At 38.4% G+C, this 19534-nt stretch overlaps 1 protein-coding gene across 3 annotated transcripts in view; it reads right to left on the bottom strand.

Annotated features, from left to right (window-relative positions):
- The window catches only part of ADAMTSL1 (ADAMTS like 1), a 952161-nt gene that overhangs the window by 258451 nt on the left and 674176 nt on the right, over positions 1–19534 (bottom strand). For all 3 annotated transcript variants that reach the window (XM_021927825.2, XM_021927824.2, XM_021927826.2), the window contains 2 exons: positions 15058–15184; positions 1438–1512 (listed from right to left, as the gene is read on the bottom strand). In XM_021927825.2, coding sequence (XP_021783517.2) covers positions 1438–1512; positions 15058–15184 — 202 coding nt within the window. The remainder of the gene's footprint in view (positions 1–1437; positions 1513–15057; positions 15185–19534) is intronic.

Raw genomic sequence — 19534 nt, 5'->3', positions numbered from 1 at the left:
TTAAATCTATTCCTATGGGTTCTTTCTTCTGCAATGAAGAGTCAGTCCCCCACTTGGTGATGATATTGGCCTGAATATTTTATTCCAGTATCTGTTACTGCTCACAAAAGTACTGCTTTTGAGTGGAGTTGTTACATTAGAAGTTAGCCCTCTCCAATTCTCAAATGGGGAAAAATGAATCATCTGAATGGTAATAATACACACACATACATTATCTTTTCACATGTGAACACCATATTTTATAGGGTTGTTCAGGATTAGAAACAAACTTGAATCCATAGAAGGTGACTTATTAGCATTTTTTGGTTTTGCCTGAACTGTACCTTACTTATTCTTTTACTTCACATGGCCTTTCAAATCCCACCTCTTCCATGAAATGTATTTATTTTTATTTTTAGAAAGACTACTGTAGGCGATCTTGACTTTTATGGGCTTCAATTTGTCTTCCTCTTGTTTGCCTTTTTAGCATGATTTCATTCATAATCCAATCACTAAAAAATAATGCTTGCTATCTAAATTGGTTTCACAGACATTTGTGTGGGAGGGGTGAAAGGACAGATGATAGATGGCTTTGTGGAAACCCAGGAACAATCACAGTGGAGGAGATCAGAAATGCTCAAGGAACCAACTGAAGTGAAGCCTTTCAGTGAAATTGAATTTTACAGAAAATGCTATCATATCCCCTCCCATCCTCTTCCTTGTTTATAGCCTATAATTTTCTTCTCGTAATTTACAGCTCTGTATCTAAACAACACTAAATAATAAGAAATAGGTGACTCTGTACTGCTGCCTCGGCATGATTGAAGATCAATTTTTGCACAAATCCTGGAGGGGCCATGCTGCCATTTGATCTTTGGGGTTATGATTATCATTTAATCCTGAATCCCAGTAGCTTTCTTTAAGATATGAGGGCCCTGAATTTTTCTTTAATACATGGGATGGTTAATTACACCATGATGGTTTTCTTTAAATGCTACAGTGTTAAGGTTGTTTGGTGTTTCTATATTCCTCTGGATTGATGAAGTAATGAAACATGAAAGTAGGTAGAAAAAGAGAATGAATGAAGAAGAGAGAAGGGGGTTAGAAGAAAGCTGAAAAAAGGAGAGGGAAGGCAAAAAAAGATTGAGATTGGAAAGGAAGAAGAGAGGGAATGAGATATATTACTCACAAGAGCATAAACATGCGCTTAACCCATCAACAACCCATTGGGAGCATCTATTTTGTATTTTTCAGGATGACTGTGGTTAAAGATAATTACCACAGGGCTTTCTGCCATCTCATCAGGCAGCTAAAAGATAAACAGAAGCCCTCAAAATATCATATTATGATAGAGTAGAAAGATGTGTATTCTTGTGTTTTAATCTTTTCTGGGAACACAAAATAAATAATAATGACTACAATTCCCAATTCCCAAAGGAAAACAACAGAGTTACTTACACAAGTGATCAGGACCTTTTAAGACAAGGCGAACATGTCTGCTTCCATAAGGAATCGCAACCACAGCGTCATCCGCTAGAGAGAGACAAAGCAAAATCTTAAAGCACGTCACTTGACACAAAATTATTGATGGCCTTCTAAATAAAGGCACTGACTTACATACCTTAAAAACTACAGTTTTTTAAAGTGTTTGAAATATGAAGGCCATTATTTAGAAATCAACATTTTCACTTTTCTCAAAATAAAATATGCCAAAGATGCTAGTCACTAGTTAACTCCTGGAGGATGTGGCCTTTTAAAAAATAGGAATTTTGAAATACTGAAAAATTAGTTTGCAAGTTTTCATTTTTGATTTGAAAATCTGGTCTTATATGATCAAAAACACTTGTGCTGAATTAAAACATAAAAATAAATTCTAATGTTCAAAGGATGAATTTATTACATCAAAATCTGGACTTCTCCCCAGCAGAGTATCCTGGATGAGCAGAACAGATAAGAGAAAGGGAAGATATATTTGTATGCTCTGAACACCCCAGGGGCACAAATCATGCCTTCTAGTTCTTAAATATCCTTCACAACATCTATCCCTAAAACTATATGTAGTGAGTACCCCATAAATATTTCTTAACATTTCTCTACACACACTCTATTTAAAAATATTTTTTTAGAAATCGACTGAACCACAGATCACTTTATAATGGATTTCTTTTCACTCTATTTATAAATTGAGCTTAAATTCATTAGAAGCAGACATTTTTAAAAATTAGAGCTAATATGCATCTCAAATATATCATAGGTATTCTTATTCAGAACTCCATTTGTAATGACAGTATCTTATATTTTTATGGTGCTGCAGAGTTTCAATTTCACCTGAATTATACTATTTACTCCCTCACCCAAAACTTCTGACATTGGCATAGAGGATTTTCTGATGAAGAAATGAAATTTCTGGGAAGTATAATGCATAGTCCGAGATCAAATGGATAGGAAGGCACTTCAGAAGACGAGAGAAAGGTAGGTTTAAAAATATTTACCAGCATATTCAGAAGCCCTGTGTGATTCTTTGTTCATACTACTTATCTTTTACATATATATATATATATATTTTTTTTTCTTTTTTTTTTGAGGTGTCCCGCTCTGTTGCTCAGGCTGGAGTGCAGTGGTACCATCTTGGCTCAATGCAACCTCTGCTTCCCGGGTTCAAGCAATTCTTCTGCCTCAGCCTCCCAAGTATCTAGAATTACAGGTACCTACCATCACACCCGGCTAATTTTTGTATTTTTAGTAGAGATGGGGTTTCACCATGTTGGCCAGGCTGGTCTCGAACTCCTGACCTCATGATCTGCCCACCTCAGCCTCCCAAAGTGCTGGGATTACAGGCGTGAGCCACCGCGCCAGGCCCTTATTATTATTACTATTTTGAGATAGGATCTCGCTTTGTCACCCAGACTGGAGTGCAGTGGCGTGATCACAGCTCACTGCAGCCTCAGCTTGCTGGGCTCAAGAGATCCTCCTACTTCATCATCCCAAGAAGCTGGGACTACAGGTGCACACCACTATGCCTAGATAATTTTTGTAATTTTGTAGAGATGTGGTTTTGCCATGTTGCCTAGGCTTTTCTTGAACTCCTGAACTCATGAGATCCACCTGCCTCCCAAAGTGCTGGGATTGCACCGGTAAGCCACTGCACCTGGCCTGTTCAGACATATTTTTTTAATAGTGCACATAATTATCCTCTCATTGGAAGGCTTTAGGTTAAATAAGAGAATCCCAATTCTTACTCAATATTTCTCTTAATATTATCATCCTATCTTTAGGAGAATTTAGTTTAAATTAGTGAATCTCAGAAGTTACCTGACTTCTCTGATCTTCAGTTTCCTCATTTGTAAAACAGGGAAAACAAAACTTGCCTTATACTATTGTTGTGACTAGATATAAATATAGACATGAATCTAGATATATGGATGTATAGCCTGGAACACAGTAAGTATTCTGTAAACATTATTTTCCTCCCTCTACTCCAAATCTCTTAAAGGACAGGGACTGAAAAACTATTTTTTATTGTGTTTCAACTCTCCAAGGCCCCTAGCACATTACCTGTTGAATGAGAAAGAAGAATCATATTCTCCCAATTCCTTCCTCGGAGAGGTTATATTATCAAGTTCTCTACAAAGTTGAATATTCCACTCATGCTAAAATCTTATAGCTGTTTTTAATGGCATATGTTGTTGAATTTCAGAGAGCTAAGAGTTTGTGATATATAAGAACAACAACAGAAAAAAAGTGTAAGGGGAACATAGAAAAGGAACAACAACAATAAAATGTTAGGACTAGGCCTACAGAGCTTTTTTTGTTTGTTTGTTTTTTGAGATGGAGTCTCACTTTGTTATCCAGGCTGCAGTGCGATCTTGACTCACTGCAACCTCTGCCCCATGGGTTCAAGTGATTCTCCTGCCTCAGCCTCAAGTAGCTGGGATTACAGACTCCTGCCACCGCACCTGGCTAATTTTTGTGTTTTTTAGTAGAGACGGGGTTTCACCATCTTGGCCAGGCTGGTCTTGAACTCCCGACCTCATGATCCACCCACCTCGGCCTCCCAAAGTGCTGGGATTACTGGAGCGAGCCACCATGCCCGGCCAAGACTGGGCCTACAGAGCTTTAAATGCCTTGCATAAAGACATGACTTTTTAAGTTTGCAAAAGAAACTCAAAGCAGTTAAAACAATGGCACTTTCTAGAAATAGAAAGTCTTTGTTTACCCACAGGTCAAATAAAGTGCAAGTAAAAGGAAAGCTTTCTGTTTGGCCCTGCCATGCTCAGCAGCAGTCTTCTGACCCCCACACAGCTCATGCAGCCTCCCTCTTGCTCTGCTGGGAAGTGACTCGCATTCCATACAGTGGAACATTAATACCCTAGCTTTTGGCTGATGCTGTAGTATCTGTATGTTCCCTAAAGAAGACAGGGTGTGGTAACATTTGCATGCTCCCCAAAAAGAGAAGAACCTCCTAGAAAGTTGTTGAGGAAGAGGGTATATGGAGAAAGTAGACCAGGTGAAAGAGTATTTTCTGATGCCCCTTGCACTCACCTAGTCAGAGAAATGAGGCAACTCAGGCTGGTACAAACTGTAGCAGTTGGCAGCACATGGCACAGAACTAGGAAGAGCCACAGACTTCTCTTATATATTATCCTGAAAAGGGCTGATGGACCCCTGGCAAGTCATTAAACGATCTGCAAATTCATTACTTTATTCCACAAATATTTTTTGAGGGTCTTTTAGTGTCAGGCTGCATGCTAGGTACTAGGGTTTCAGTGACAAAGAAGATAAACAAAGCACTAGTCCCACAAGATGGTCCTGAAAAAGGGATCTAAGATAAAACATGGGGGAAATACAAAATATTACACCCCACAGATGAAATTCCCAAAGCACATTCATTCATTTTTTAGGAGCCCTGCACCAAAGAAACCCATTTCAGTCTATTTAACCCATTGTATACCTAAGATGTTTATTCATAAAAACGTTTTCTTATGTGTGTCATCTGTTAAAGTCAGCTGATATATCTTAGAACATATGTTAAGTAACAGTACTCTTACTTTAACAAAAAAAAATAGGAAAAACAATTAAAAATTTCATTTTCTGCATATTCATAAAAAGCCACTTTTGAGTTGTTTATGTATTAATAATTGTCTCACTTGCTGATAAATCCTCAATGATTTGGGATGGATTGGAAGATGCTTCTACTTGGCATCTATTAGAATGTTGTGCACAGAGTGGTGTTTAAGATTTCTCAGGATGTGAGAGCAATCTGATTGCAACACCTGCCTCCTTGGTGATGAATGCCATTAGTATAGCTGGCGAGGCAGGGGCCACATCCTCTCCCACCGTGTTGCACATTCCTCTGGGTGCCCTTTCCTACAAAGGCGCACTGTTCTAGGATCGAGTGCATCTGCCCTAATCTATTCTGGCTTTGTTGACTGAACCATGATGCCAGTCTTCAGGACATATTTCTAGCTTATTAATCAACAATTCTAAATGATCTGCTCCAGATACCAGATAACTCCTTTCTCCATTCAACGGACAAACTTTCCATGGGAATCATAAATTCTGTCATTTCATAGATATGGGTTGCAAATGTCTTTTCTCAAGAAAATTGTTCCCAAGGTTTGTATGTAAGAGAATTCTTTAAAAATTATCTATCTATATGTATTTCACACAACTTTCTATATAGAACATTTTATATCCGTTTTAAAATCTTATCATATGTGGATGCTCTGTGTGATTCACAGCTGTATCAGAGGAAGGTGATGAGGATAATATTTTGAAAAGACAGAATTTCCTATTCTGATATCTGAGTTTATCTTATTTTTAGATCCATTGATAAGTTCATGTTTTTAAAGACTCTTCCCTCTATGCCTATGGAGCTGATACTAAATTTTATTTTATTTTTAAAAATGAAAGAGCCATTTAAAAATACAATTGACCACATATAAAATTAGTTTGCCAATGTTGAGGAGATTTAAATGGTATATTTTGCATCTTCATGACAGTTTTATTACTTAAAATACATCCAACAAAATAAGAAGTTGAGCATCTGAGGCTTTCAATTTTCTCCCTGGTTTATCTGTAATTGCACAATAGAAGATATATATTAGACAGGCCAAACAAGATGCCCTCCTCATTCCCATCTGGAGAACTACTTCATCCTTCCATTTGCCTAGGCCAGAAACCTTGGAGGCATCCTATACTTCATCTCTATATCTAATCAGTTAAAAAGTTCTATTGTCAAAATACCCTATTTCATTGATTCCAAGAGGGACAACTTTTCATGCCTTAACATATATGAAATCAGAACACATCTCACAATCAGTAGTATCTTCTATTCTCACTCAGGCAATAATCCTGACATAGACACCTTTGCCTGCAGAGGTGATAACATCAAAACAGCCAGTATCAGATTCACAAAATGAGTGTCAGCTGCTTGGGAGAAAGTTCTAAGACAATATTGGAACACGTTCAACCTCTAGGAATCAAATGCCTGTGGAGGTTGAGGGGAGATGAGGAATCAGAACTAGAGGTGCTTAACTACATCGCCACAGAAGGAGTCCAAAGCTGGCTAGCTCTGTGTAACTGCAGAGTGGAATTGAGAGCCCAGCACCAAGACTTCTGCTTCTGACAAAGATGAACTAACAGGAACCAGATTTAATATTCTGCCTAAAACAATTAAAAAGTCAGATGAAACCATGGTTTTTAAGTTAGTGAACATCAGGCAAACAAGGGCAGCAATTCTGTACACTCAGGAAACAAATCAGATAAGGTCCAACATTGCCTCAGCTCACTGCCTTGATAGAGTTCCCAGGCTACAGCTTTGGAAGTAGGAAGGCTGGTAGAGCTCAGTAGATTCCCTGAATTGAGGAGACAAAGCCAAGAGTCCAAGGAGACCAAAACGGTTAGAATTTCTGGGACAAAGTAACAGAAAGGAGAGAGCTATACAGAAGGCCAACTCTGGAGACCCAAGAGGGTTTCCTTAAAGTAGCCAGCAGCATAGCAATCAATACATAAGTGTGAGGAAATTACCTGGCCTGGGGTAAGAACTACACAAAAGAATTATAGAGAAGAGTACATGGTGCTCATACAGGGCTGAGAATAGTATCTTATCCCATCAGCCAAAGTGACAAACTTTGTAAGTCATGGAACATTGAGTAGTATACTCAGAAAGGTCCTGCCTCAGTAAAAGGGTACAATTAGCTCTAGACCAAACATGGCTTTGGTCCTGTCTACCACATTTTAAGACCCCAAAGGTTCAAACTGATTTCAGTAACTTAAACTGCTCCCAGAACACAGCTCAAGGATATTTATAGAAATACAAAAATATCTAGTACCCAAAAAAGTAAAATTTGTAATGTCTGGCATCCAGTCAAAAAATACGAGGCATGCAAAGAAACAAAAAAAATACAGCACATATTAAAGTGAAAAATCAATCAATCCAAACACAGAATGGACATTAAAATAGTTACTATAATGGTGTTCCATATGTTCATAAGGTCACATACTGAAAAATAAATCTCCAGATCCAGAAAATTTCACTGGGGCATGGTACCAACCACTTAAAGAAGAAATAACATCAATTCTATACAGTCTCTTCCAGAAAAAAGAAGACAAGAGATTACTTCTCAACTCATCATTTGAGGCCATTTTGTGCTAATACTAACACCAAACAAATACATAAAAGAATACGACAGACCAGTATCTCTCATGAACACAGATAAAAAGCCTCAGCAAAATACTGCAGAATCAAACCAGAAATCTATATAAAGAATAATACAGTATGACCAAGTACAGTTTATCCCAGAAATGCAAAGTTGGTTATTTAAAAATCAATTAATATAATTCATCACAATAACAGTCTAAAGAAAAACCACAATTTTGTCAGTTGAGGTAAAAGAGAATTTAATAAAATTCATCATCCCTTCATGATAATAACTCCCAGCAAACCAGGAAAGGAAGGGAACTTCCTCAACCTGATAAAGGGCATTTATAAAAACCTACAGCTAACATCATACTCAATGGTGAGAAACTGAATGCTTTCCTCTTAAGATTGGGAATAAGATAAGGATCTCCATCGTCATCATTCCTATTCACTATTGTATTGCATGCGTAGCCAGTACAATAAGACTACCAAAAAAAAAAAAAAAAGAGTGGCTTACAAATTGAAAAGAGGCAAAACCACTCTTATTTGTAAACAACATGATTGTTTATTGAGAAAATCCCAGTCATCTACCAAAAAACTCAGAGGTATTGAGTGAGTTTATCAAGTTTACATAATACATGGCTAACACACAAAAATCAATCATGTTTCTATGAACTAGCAATATATAATTGGAAATGGAAACAAAGAATACAATGCCAAGCCAAGCGCAGTAACTCCTGTAGTCCCAGCTACTTGGGAGGCTGAGGCAGGTAGATCACTTGATCTGAATGTGGGTCTGTAGTGTGCTGTCATTACATCTGTGAATAGCCACTGCACTTCAGTCTGGGCAACATAGTGAAACCCCACCTCTAATTTTAAAAAAGAGAATATAATGCCATTTGCAATAGTTACAAAAAAATACAGCAGGTGTAAATCTAACCAAAGTATATGTGATCTTCATGCTGAAAGCTAATAAAGGCTAATCAAAGAGATAAAACAAGACCTAAATAAACAGAGACATAAAATTCTCATACCTTACAGCTTGAGTGACTTAACATGGTAAAGATGCCAATTCCTACCCCCTCCAAATCAATCTGTAGAATTAACACAACAAAATCCCAGCAAGAGTTTTTGTAGATATGGACAAGCAATTAGTAAAATTTATATGGAAAGGCAAAGACTCAGAATAGAATAGCCAAAATGAATTTGAAAACAAGAATAAAGTTGGAGAAATCACACTACCTCATTTTAAGATTTACCTTAAAGCCACAGTAATAAAAAAAAAATGGAGTACTGATGAAGGGACAGACACATATCAGAATACAGTCCAGAAACACACCCACACAGAAATGGCAATAGATTTTTGACAACGTTTAAAGGCAATTCAAAAGAGAAAAGGTTGTCTTTTCAACAAATGGTACTGGAAGAATTGGGCATCTATACGAAAAAAAAATTCAACCTACCTGTCAAACTTACACCTTATACTAAAAATAACTGAAAATAGGTCACTGATCTAAAGGTGAAATGTATTTCTGCAGGAAAACATAAGAGAAAATCTTTGCATCCTGGTCTTAGGCAAGAAGTTCTTAGACATGACATTAAAAGTACGAGCCATAAAAGAAAAAAAATGATAGCCTGGTCTTCATCTAAATGAAAAGCTTTTGCTCTGTGAAAGATAACATTAAGCAATTTTGAAGAAAAAAGCTATGATGGAGAAAATATTTCCAATTCAAACATCCCACAAAGGACTTGTACCTAGAAAACATGTAAAGAACTCCCAAAACTCAACAAGAGAAAGTCAAGCAACACATTTTTTAAAAATGAGCAAAAGACTTGAAATGACACTATGCAAAAGATGAACAAAGCACACCGTGGTAAGCAGACTAATGCATCCCTCTCCCCTGCTAAATAAGTCCTTAAATCTGTGAATGTGTGATATTATGTGGGCAGGGGAAATTAAGATTGCTAATGGAATTAAGATTGCTGATCAGCTGACCTTAAAATTAAGCGATTATCCTGGATGATCTGAGTGGACTCAATGTAATCACCAACATTCTTTAATATACAAGAGGCAGGCAGAAGAGGAAGCTTGAGTCAAGAGAGAGATCTGAAGATGCTACGCTACTGGCTTTGAAGATGCCAAAGAATGTGTATAGGCTCCAGAAGCAGGAAAATCAAAATCGAAGAAAAAGATATTCTCCCTCAATGCTTCTAGAGCTGAGTTCTGCAAATACCTTGTTTTTAGCCCACTGAAACCTATTTCAGTTTTCTGATGCCCCCAGAACCATCAAATAATAAATTTGTGTTGCTTTAAATCACTTAGTCTGTGGTAATTAGTTACAGCATCAATTGCAAGCTAATGCAACATGAAAAGATGTTAATATTATTAGCCGTTAGGAATATGCAAATAAAAACAAGTATGAGATACCACTACTCACTGATAAGAATGGCTAAAATATAAAATGCTGGCCAGGTGCCGTGGCTCACACCTGCAATCCCAACACTTTGGGAGGTTAAGGTGGGCAGATCACTTGAGGCCATGAGTTTGAGACCAGCCTGGCCAACATGGCAAAACCCCATTTCTACTAAAAATACAAAAATTAGCCAGGTGTGGTGGTGTGCACCTGTAATCCCAGCTACTTGGGGAGGCTGAAGTGGGAGGATCACCTGAGTCCAGGAGGTCAAGGCTGCAATGAGCTGAACTGTGATTGTGCCACTGCATTGAAGCTTCAGAGACAGAGTGAGACCCTGTTTCAAAGAAAAGAAAAGAAAAGAAAAGAGAGAAAGAAGGAAAGAAAGAAAGAAAGAAAGAAAGAAAGAAAGAAAGAAAGAAAAGAAAAGAAAGGAAGGAAGGAAGGAAGAGAGGAAGAGAGAAAGAGAGAGAGAGAGAGAGAGAAAGAGAGAGAGAGAGAAAGAAAAGAAAGAAAAGAAAGGAAAGAAAGGAAGGAGGGAAGGAGGGAGGGAAGGAGGGAAGGAAATAAATAAATAAATAAATACATAACTACAGGTGCAGTGTATCTAGAATTGGATCACTTCTCATCATTGCCACAGCTACTGGTACAGTCCAAGTCACTGTCATCTGTGGCCTGGCTTAGTGTAATGTCTTTCCAACTACAGTCTACTCTTAGTATAGCAGAAATCTGATCAAGTCATTCCTCTGTTCAAAATCCTCCAACGACTTCCTATTTCATTCAGACTTACAAAACCCCACAATATCTGTGCCATTCTTCCCCCTGCCTCACATCATTTTCTCTAGCCTTTTTGAAACTCATCTCATTTTAGTCACACTGGCTTCTTTGTTCTTCCTGAAATATATCCCAAATATATCCTAGAATTTTCTTCTCCCTGACTTTTGCATGGTGACCTCTTTTCACTTCCCTTAGATCCTTGTTCAAATGCCATGTTATCAGTGAGCCCTTTCTTTATTAACTTACTGAAAATTGCAGCTCCCCTGCATCACCCGTGGTTGGCAGCCTATACCCATTTCCTGTTCTCCTGCTCTGGTTTGTTTTTTCCATGGCTCCTACGAAGATAAATGGATTTTGTCTGTTTTGTTCTGTGCTGTGTTTCCAGCACCTAGAACAGTTCCTCAGCACATAGCAGGTGCCCATTAAATACGTGCTGTTGAATGAATATATCCTTGCATGGCTTGTGAGGATAGCCTGAAGCATCCAGGGGCAAGTGGAAATTTCTTTCATGTTTTGTGCTTTCTTTAAAAAAATCCATATGTATTTTGTACTTTATAGCATAGAGGCCTGTGTTTTATTATAAACGTACTTTACCTCAAAATCTTTGAGGTGGAATGATAGTCCAAGAATATGTTTACCTATAGCCATCATACATCAGCATAAGCCACAATCTGAGAGCACATTTTTAAGTATTAAAAGCTTAAGCTTAATTTTATCTTGATATAAATTAGTTAAGTGACCTCACTCACCATGCAAGGAAGGTAGAGAGAGAGAGCTTTAGGATCTCCAGGTGATTTCAAAACACACAGATAAAGATGAGAGCTCTGCAAAGCTGGAAATATCAAATTGATAGCAAATAGGCTGGCTCTAGCCCTAAGAATATTCTGAGTACACTTGGAAAATATATAATATAGTATAAGTCAATACATCTTGTGGGAAATGAGCCTTTAAATTTCAAAAATCAAAAGCAAGGTAATGTTAGCTATGTTTGACTATTTTTGTTGGGCTGGGGGAGTTGGGAAGTAACTAGGAAAAATGAAACGGCTGAGTGCTACCAGTGGGCAGTCTTTTCCTTTAAGAAAGGAGAAAGAGTACTTTGATCTTGCTCTATTTCCATTGTCTGTATTTGTATTAGGCAATTGTAATGTCTTTTAATAAAAAGATGATTTTAAAAAATTCACCAGCAAATGGCAGCCATTTGATAAACTTTTCCTACTTCTCTTTATCCTTCTGGCACTTTCTACCATGGTCTTTCTCCACTCTCCTGTTTTTGCTTTGTTCCTCTGAGGCTTGATAACATACGGGGGAAAAAAAAAACTTGGATATAAGTTCAGAAAGAAAATGAGTTCAATGTGGGGAATCTGAGTGCCAGAAGTTTGAAGAGAGCATGTGGCGAGCTGACGGTGCCTTTTGGCAGAAGGCAGGGGAGAGATCTGGCAGGACTCCTCCAGGCATGGAGAACTGCTCACCTGGCCGCTCCACGGGGCCCTGCAGAGCAGCCTCATATTCCCTGCCAGTGGGTCGCCTCACAGTCCGTAAATATAAGATGGAAGATTCTTCTAGGGTGGAGAAAACATAAGTGAGGCAGTTTGTTCAGCATCTGCTATAGATTGTGGTGAGATGCATGCATACGCTGGGCTTTATTGATATCAATCATTTTGTCATTAGGCATCATCAGTGCTAAGGTAAACGAATCAATTGCATTTTGCCGTTATGTATAATCATCAGGTTGTGTATTATATAATTCACCCACTGTTGGTCTTGAATAGGGCACTTTTCATTGAGGTATTTATTTGTAGACTTGGAGATTATATAGGGCTCTCAATTTGCTTCAGTTTGTTCCCTCGGAGCTTCTCCATCTTTGTTTTGTGATTCAGGCCCCAGAGGTTACCCATCCTTCCCTAACAGTACGGTAAGAGGAATGTCTATCCCAGTATAGTAGTCTAGCTCCTCTATGAGAACAAGAAGGTATGGGCATGAGAATAAAGAAGCATCTTTACCATTAAAAACATGCTCCCAGGACACTATACAGCCATTACTGCACACATGCATGACATTCCCTTTTGTACCTAACAGTAATTCCTAGATTCCTAGATAATGAAAACTGATTCAGATACAAGACAGAAATAATTAGAGAGATTTTAATTCTTCTAGCACTCCTTGAAGAGTTCTTAAGAGTGATCTTTTAAATATAACTCTTTCCTAATATCCAACCATGATTTACAAGAGAATTATGCCTCTATCCATTTCTGGTTTCCATCTTCTAACTTTAGAAATTTTTCATCTTATAGAAGAAGCTACCAACAGACATGACCAAAGAAAAATCTTGCCTAAATGTATTATATCAATGTCTAAGTTATCTCATTCTTTATTCTATATGCCAGAATATTTTAAATCTATTTTATTTTATTTATTTTTGCAGAATTACATTTTCCACTGCTTCCAACGGAGTTAGAATGTACAGAGTTCCCTAAACTGGTATCTCCAATTTTTCATGTGTGTAGAAGTCCCCGTTCTTTCTTTCTGCCCCCTCTTTTTACCTCGAGGCTAATCCTTTGGCTAGCTGCCATTTCAGGACTTCTGAGAATATTTCTCCACTGCATACCAGAATAACTGCATCTGCCTTTCTTCCTTGACCTGTAAGTCCATTTAAAGCAACAAACTCCCCATATGTCAATTGTTTTCCTCCAGCTAGTCAACAAGTAAAGATAACAAAACACATTCAGTGAAGATATTCATTCTCATTTCCCAAGCCAGAGAAACATGTGGAAAGAAATATTCAATCAGGGATCTATTGAAGGATTCTGCATAGTAGCAAAATCTGGAGACAATATGCCAAGCAATGCCAAAATAATTCTAAAAATGCATGTCCTTAATACAAGGGCTGTCTTATTTCTATCTGTATCTGCTGCAGTGCCTAGAACAGTGCTTGTCACAGAGGACTGTGTATCATAAAATGTCTCAGATTAATGACTCCGTTTTTGGCTTAGGTACCATGAGAACTTGTACCATCTATCCTAGCAGGACCTGACTGGGTAGACATCTGGGGCACCTTCCCTTGATCCATCTATCTGCTTTGCAAATGTCCCACCACAGAGACTATCGGCAGGGCTGTGACCAGTGCAGAGGAACAAGTAAGTGCTTAGGCTCTGGAATCAGACTCTGAGCTCCAATCTTGGCTCCATTACAACTGTGTGACTCTGTGCAAGTCCCATAATCTGGCTAAGCTTCAGTTATCTCATCCATAACATGGGGATTAATAGTACTTTGCTCATAAGGTTGTTATAACAATTACAGAGGATGACTGTATGAAGTTCTCAGCAAGTACATGTATAATAAGCATACTTTTTTATTTTTATTTTTTGCTAGTATTGAGGTATCAGGACACAAACGTCAATAAAAAACTTCATATAGCCTGGGTGCCGTGGCTTGTGCCTGCAATCTCTCACTTTGGGAGGCTGAGACGGGTGGATCGCTTGAGGTCAGGAGTTCAAGACCAGCCTGGCCAACATGATGAAACCCTGTCTGTACTAAAAATACAAAAATTAGCCGGGTGTGGTGGCATGTGCCTGTAATCCCAGCTACTTGCAAGGTTGAGGCAGGAGAATCGCTTGAATGCGGGAAGTGAAGGTTGCAGTGAGCTGCGATCGCCCCATTGCACTCTAGCCTGGGTGACAGCATGAGAGACCTGGTCTCAAAAAAAAAAAAACAAAACAAAAAACAAAACACACACACACACAAAACCCAAAAACCCAAAAACCAAAACTTCACATAATCACTGCCCTACATTAATTCTGAAAGAACTTGTTTTAGTACTGACCAAAGGCCACCTTGTAAATGAAGGCCATGTGACTTCACAGTGACAGGAGTGAATTTGTGTTATCTTCCCACTCTCCCTGCTATCTTCTACCAGGCATAGCACACTACACATCATGCAGGAGCTGGGATACAGTCTGTCCTCATGTTGGACAGCAAAGCTCATGTTTGCACAGAGAGTATTTGTAGCCCCATGTCTGACTCACTCCTGATGTGCCTCAGAAGGACAGGTTTCCTCTTTGGAACTGCAGCTGGTAACCTGACTTGTCCACCTAAGCTAATTCACATGCCAGAGCATGAGGCCTTCTACATTTTCAGGTTCATCATCATTTTGGTGGATGTGTTGTTCCCTGGCTGTTTAGTGGGGCCAGACCTAAGCCAGGGGAGGATAAATGAACAAGTCCAAAGGTCACCCATCTCTGTGTGTCTTACATTTGGTTGCGGAGAGCTGGGATTTATACTGCCCTCGGACCAGCCGGCAGGTGGACCCATCTCCGTTGCAGACCCCACAGTTATCTTCCTTGACGGTGCTTCCCAGCTGGTGATCGCAGCCCACGATCTAACAAGAAAGAGAGATGTGTAATTCAACCAAGCACCTACCGATGGCAGAATCCACTATGAGGCCAATCACCACAAAAAAACCCTCCCTTCATCCCTGAGGGGCCTAAAACATACTTCCCATGAAGGGGACTGAATTCAACCGGAATTTGAATCAAGCTAGGAAAGAAAAAAAGGTAGCATGGGTAAAGATGTTTTCAAAGTTCAGATATACAAATAGAAAGAAGGGTAAAAGAAAGAGAATGAGAGAGAATAGGGAGCAGGGTAGGGAATGATGGGAAGAAAGTAAGAGAAACAAGAAGATCCTGAATTATTGATGTTTTAGGGCCTAATTCAAGAATAACTCCTATGTTAAGAATTACGATTCACCCAAATGACAAAAACTACAACCAAGAGGTAATGGTAGCAGGAAACATTTTATAAATGATCTCCATGTTCCACATGGTTCCTTAGAATGTAAGCTGCATAAGGGTGGGTGATTTGTATCTTGGGTTAATTAATGTATTCCAAGCAATGAGAACAGTGCTTAGTCAACTGTAGGCCCTCAAAAAATATTTGCTGAGTGATAATGAAAATACTTCCTTTTCTAGCTAGCACTCCAGCTTAAAAAAGAGAAGACAGTCAGCAAACAGATACAAACTTAGTGTGTGTGTGCGTGAGGAAGAGGAGGGTTGCATGACGGGCAGCAGGGATGAACACCACTAAGACCCTGTCATTTGCCTTATCCTGTCCTGTACCAGGCACAGCACAAATATCTCATTTATTCTCAAAAGAGCCATGCAAGTAAGATATCTCCATTCTATAGTTGAGGCCATGAATCTTACCCAAGGTCACTTAGTTAATAAGCAGTCAAGTTCTAAAGACTTCTAGTGAAACATTTACGCCTGGTCCAAATCAGGCTTAACAACATCACAGGCTTTTACAAGGTATGTGGGCAATGCCATTTGTGTCTTTCCTCTTTACTTTCCAATATCTGAGTTTTAGAAATTCAAATCCAAACTATGCCAGGTTGTATGGCTTATAGTTCTAGTTAGATCAAATATAGAAAGATTTATTCCATTCCCAAACTATTTCAATTACTCTGTTTGACAAAATAAAATGATAATGGTAGTGACAACTAAAGAGACTTATGGCTTCTCTTCATAAAGTCCCCACAGTTCGTCTTGCCTTTCAAAAATCTGGTTGTTAATATGACCAGAGGCTTGAGGCTTTTCTTTTTTATTCCTTTTATTAATAATTGCAAACACATGTTTAGGCAAAGGTTTAAAAACATAATTATTTAACATTGTGTTATATATGTACTCTATTTTTTAAATGTGGTAATGTGTATTTTTTCATTAATAGCAAATGAACATCTTTTAAAAATAGATGAAAAGCAACAACTCCTTCGATAACTGTACATTTTTTTAAGTGCAAAGATGTCAGGAAAACATGATGCTGAGTTCTAAAGTCAGGGACAAAGGCAGATGGGCTCTATCCCTGTGAGTTTACCATAGCTGAGGAGCAGTTCACTTCAATCTATTCAGAGGCTGCAGTGAGGCCACTTCAGAAAGCAACCGAATTTCATCCCTGCAGTGCCAAGCATGTGCTGGCTTAAGAGTTCTTTGGTGTATTTCTACGTAACTGCAGTAAAATTATTTTCAAAATTCATATCTGTAGATGGGCCCGCCCATGAGCTGATCACTTCTGTATTCACTCTTATGTTCTTAGTACAGTGTGAAATGGGATTACAGAAGTACTTTATAAAAGAATTCATTTAACTGTTTAGGCAGCATTTATTGAGGACCTGCTATGGGCCAGGCACTGTGCTAGCAGCAACATTCAATGGTGAATTTCAGCATCTATGGGTACACTCTCATGAGACTGTACAGTCTAGTGGCAGAGGGAGATAGTGCTCAAATCATCACACGCAAAAAGTGTAAAATGACAATCATGATAAAAGCTATAAAACACAGATACATGGCACTCTGAGAGCATAAAATGTGGATAACTCCATTTGGTTAGGGAGGCAAGAGAAGATTTCCCTTAGGAAGAGACTTTTTTGAGCTGAGATGTGAAGTCAGAGTTAACAACGGAAGAGAGGTGTCACATGAGGTTCACCGTGTCCTTTAGAAATGGCTGGATACTAGCTAATTGGAGAGGAAGCAAAAACCAAAGTTGGCCAAAAAAAAAAAAAAAAAAAAAAAATCAGAAAACTGATAACCTAATTGCCTTAGAGGGACCAAATTCTTTGAGAAAGCACGGCAGTTTTAATTTAGGCAACATTCAAAGCATTATTGACTCTACTGTTGTTGTGGTTGCTGGGATTAAAGAGGACTTAATCTGACAAGATCCTTGGCTGTGCCGAAGGACAGCACGGGCAGTGGGCACAGGAATTTCCACTCTCAGGCATCCCAAATCTAACTGGATTTACTCCTTAAACTATAGGAATTTCAGGTTTCTCAAAGGATTTAAGTTTCTCTGGAAAATTTTTAATGGACTCTGATACCTCTAATGGAGCCAAAGGAGATAATCATGAAAATCTCTCCCTAAGTCTAAAGATTTCTTATGGTTCCAAAACCATTTTCAGTAACGAACAATTCAGCTTCACAGATCCAAAGTAACAGTAATATTAGAAATAGCTAAATAGGAGGTGACATACTTTAAGACTAACTTGGCTAGACGCCTGACTTAGCACTCTTAGTGTGGGTTTATGGACCCCAGGATATGAACCAAGTCAGTTTTAAATGGGCTTTGTTTAGCTTCAGAATTTAAAAGACAAATATCTCCCTGACACAATTGTTTTTTTTTTCTTCCTTTTCTCTGTTATCGATTCCGCTTCAATATGCCAAAATCTTCTAACTCAATTATTTTAAAAATGTGGAATACTTGATATCAGATAAAATGTTCTTACTTTGGTCCAAGTGGAAAATTGTTTGCAGAGATATCAGGATAATCGTACTTGACATATCTTAATCTGTTGATTTTGAATAACTGTTAGATTAATTAAAATTAGTTGTTACTTTAAGACCTACTATTAATAACAGAGAGAAAAATAAATAGAAATACAAAAATGGGCTTAATTGGCCCTCTGTGCACGTGCTATTATTTTTTGTCTAGGATACTCTTTCCCTAGTCTTTATTTGGCAAACTCCTATTCATCCTTCAAATCCCAAACTAGGTGTCTCCTCAAGAAAGCCTGTCCAGATTCCAGAGGTAACTGCCTTATTGCTGTATGTTTCCATAGTCGTTTCTTCATACCTCCATGTGGCAGAGGTTTCTGGTTGTCATCCAATATTCATCTTCTCTTATTTTTCTTGTACTGGAGCCCAATTTTATCTTGGTTAGCATTATATGCGGTTAAAAGAATACATTTCTCATTCGTCATGAGACCAAATCATAATTACTGAAATAAAAGTGGAAGTGTTGTGTGAGGCTTCTGGGAAGGCTACTTAAAAGAAGCTGACTTAGCTGGGGAATGCCTTTTCCGCCCTCTGCCTTCCTACCTTCCTGCTGGCTCCAGCAGCCATCTTGGAAATGAGACAATCTTGAGAATGGAAGCCTTGTACTCAGAATGGCAGAGCAGAAAGAGAGAAAGATCCTGTTTCCTGAACCACACTTGGACTGATTACATCTTTTTTTGTGAGAGAATAAATTTTTTACGTGTCTAAGCCACTATTATTTTGTTTTGTTTCTTCATGTATACCCAGTTCAAATGGTTATATAACTTATATTGAGTTTACTCTATTAACACGTCTATCTCTACACAACATCCTGGGCTACCTGAGAACCTGTGTTTTACTAATCTTGATATTTCTGCTGCTCAGCCCAGTATCAGACATTTGAGATGCACAATATATGCTGCTGAATCAATGAAACACATAATGGTTTGCTAATAGCTCCACTGTAGTTTGCAGATAGGCGACCTTAGACTGCAGCCATTGACATACGAGTCTGCAAAAATGTGCGCATGCATGTGTGTAGGTATGTATATGTACATGTGTTTTTAACTGTGTACACAAAGAAACAGACATACCATAAATGACAGCAAGAGGCTACCTAAACCTCTGTCCTGATGCATGAACAAGAATTGCTGTAAAGGGCTATTATTTTTCAGAGACTATTTCCCAAGTGCACCTATGTTAATTATTAGAGAAGTGTCATGAAAGGCAATGTTTAGGTCACTGAGTTCCCAGACCCACCCCATTCTGGACAAAACATTTAAGTGAGATAATGACCACTCATAACTTTGGCAACTGCATGAAATTTTTTTGCAAACAGTGGAAAACTGAATATTTTGATCTAATATAGCTTATTAGTACTCCGCTATGAGGTGTCAGCTGGATGCAGTGGTCTGACCTCATCCTCACCC

This window comes from Papio anubis, chromosome 13 (genome assembly GCF_008728515.1).
Source record: "Papio anubis isolate 15944 chromosome 13, Panubis1.0, whole genome shotgun sequence".
NCBI classification, from domain to species: domain Eukaryota; kingdom Metazoa; phylum Chordata; class Mammalia; order Primates; family Cercopithecidae; genus Papio; species Papio anubis.
This window is presented reverse-complemented; position numbering and strand designations above follow the sequence as displayed.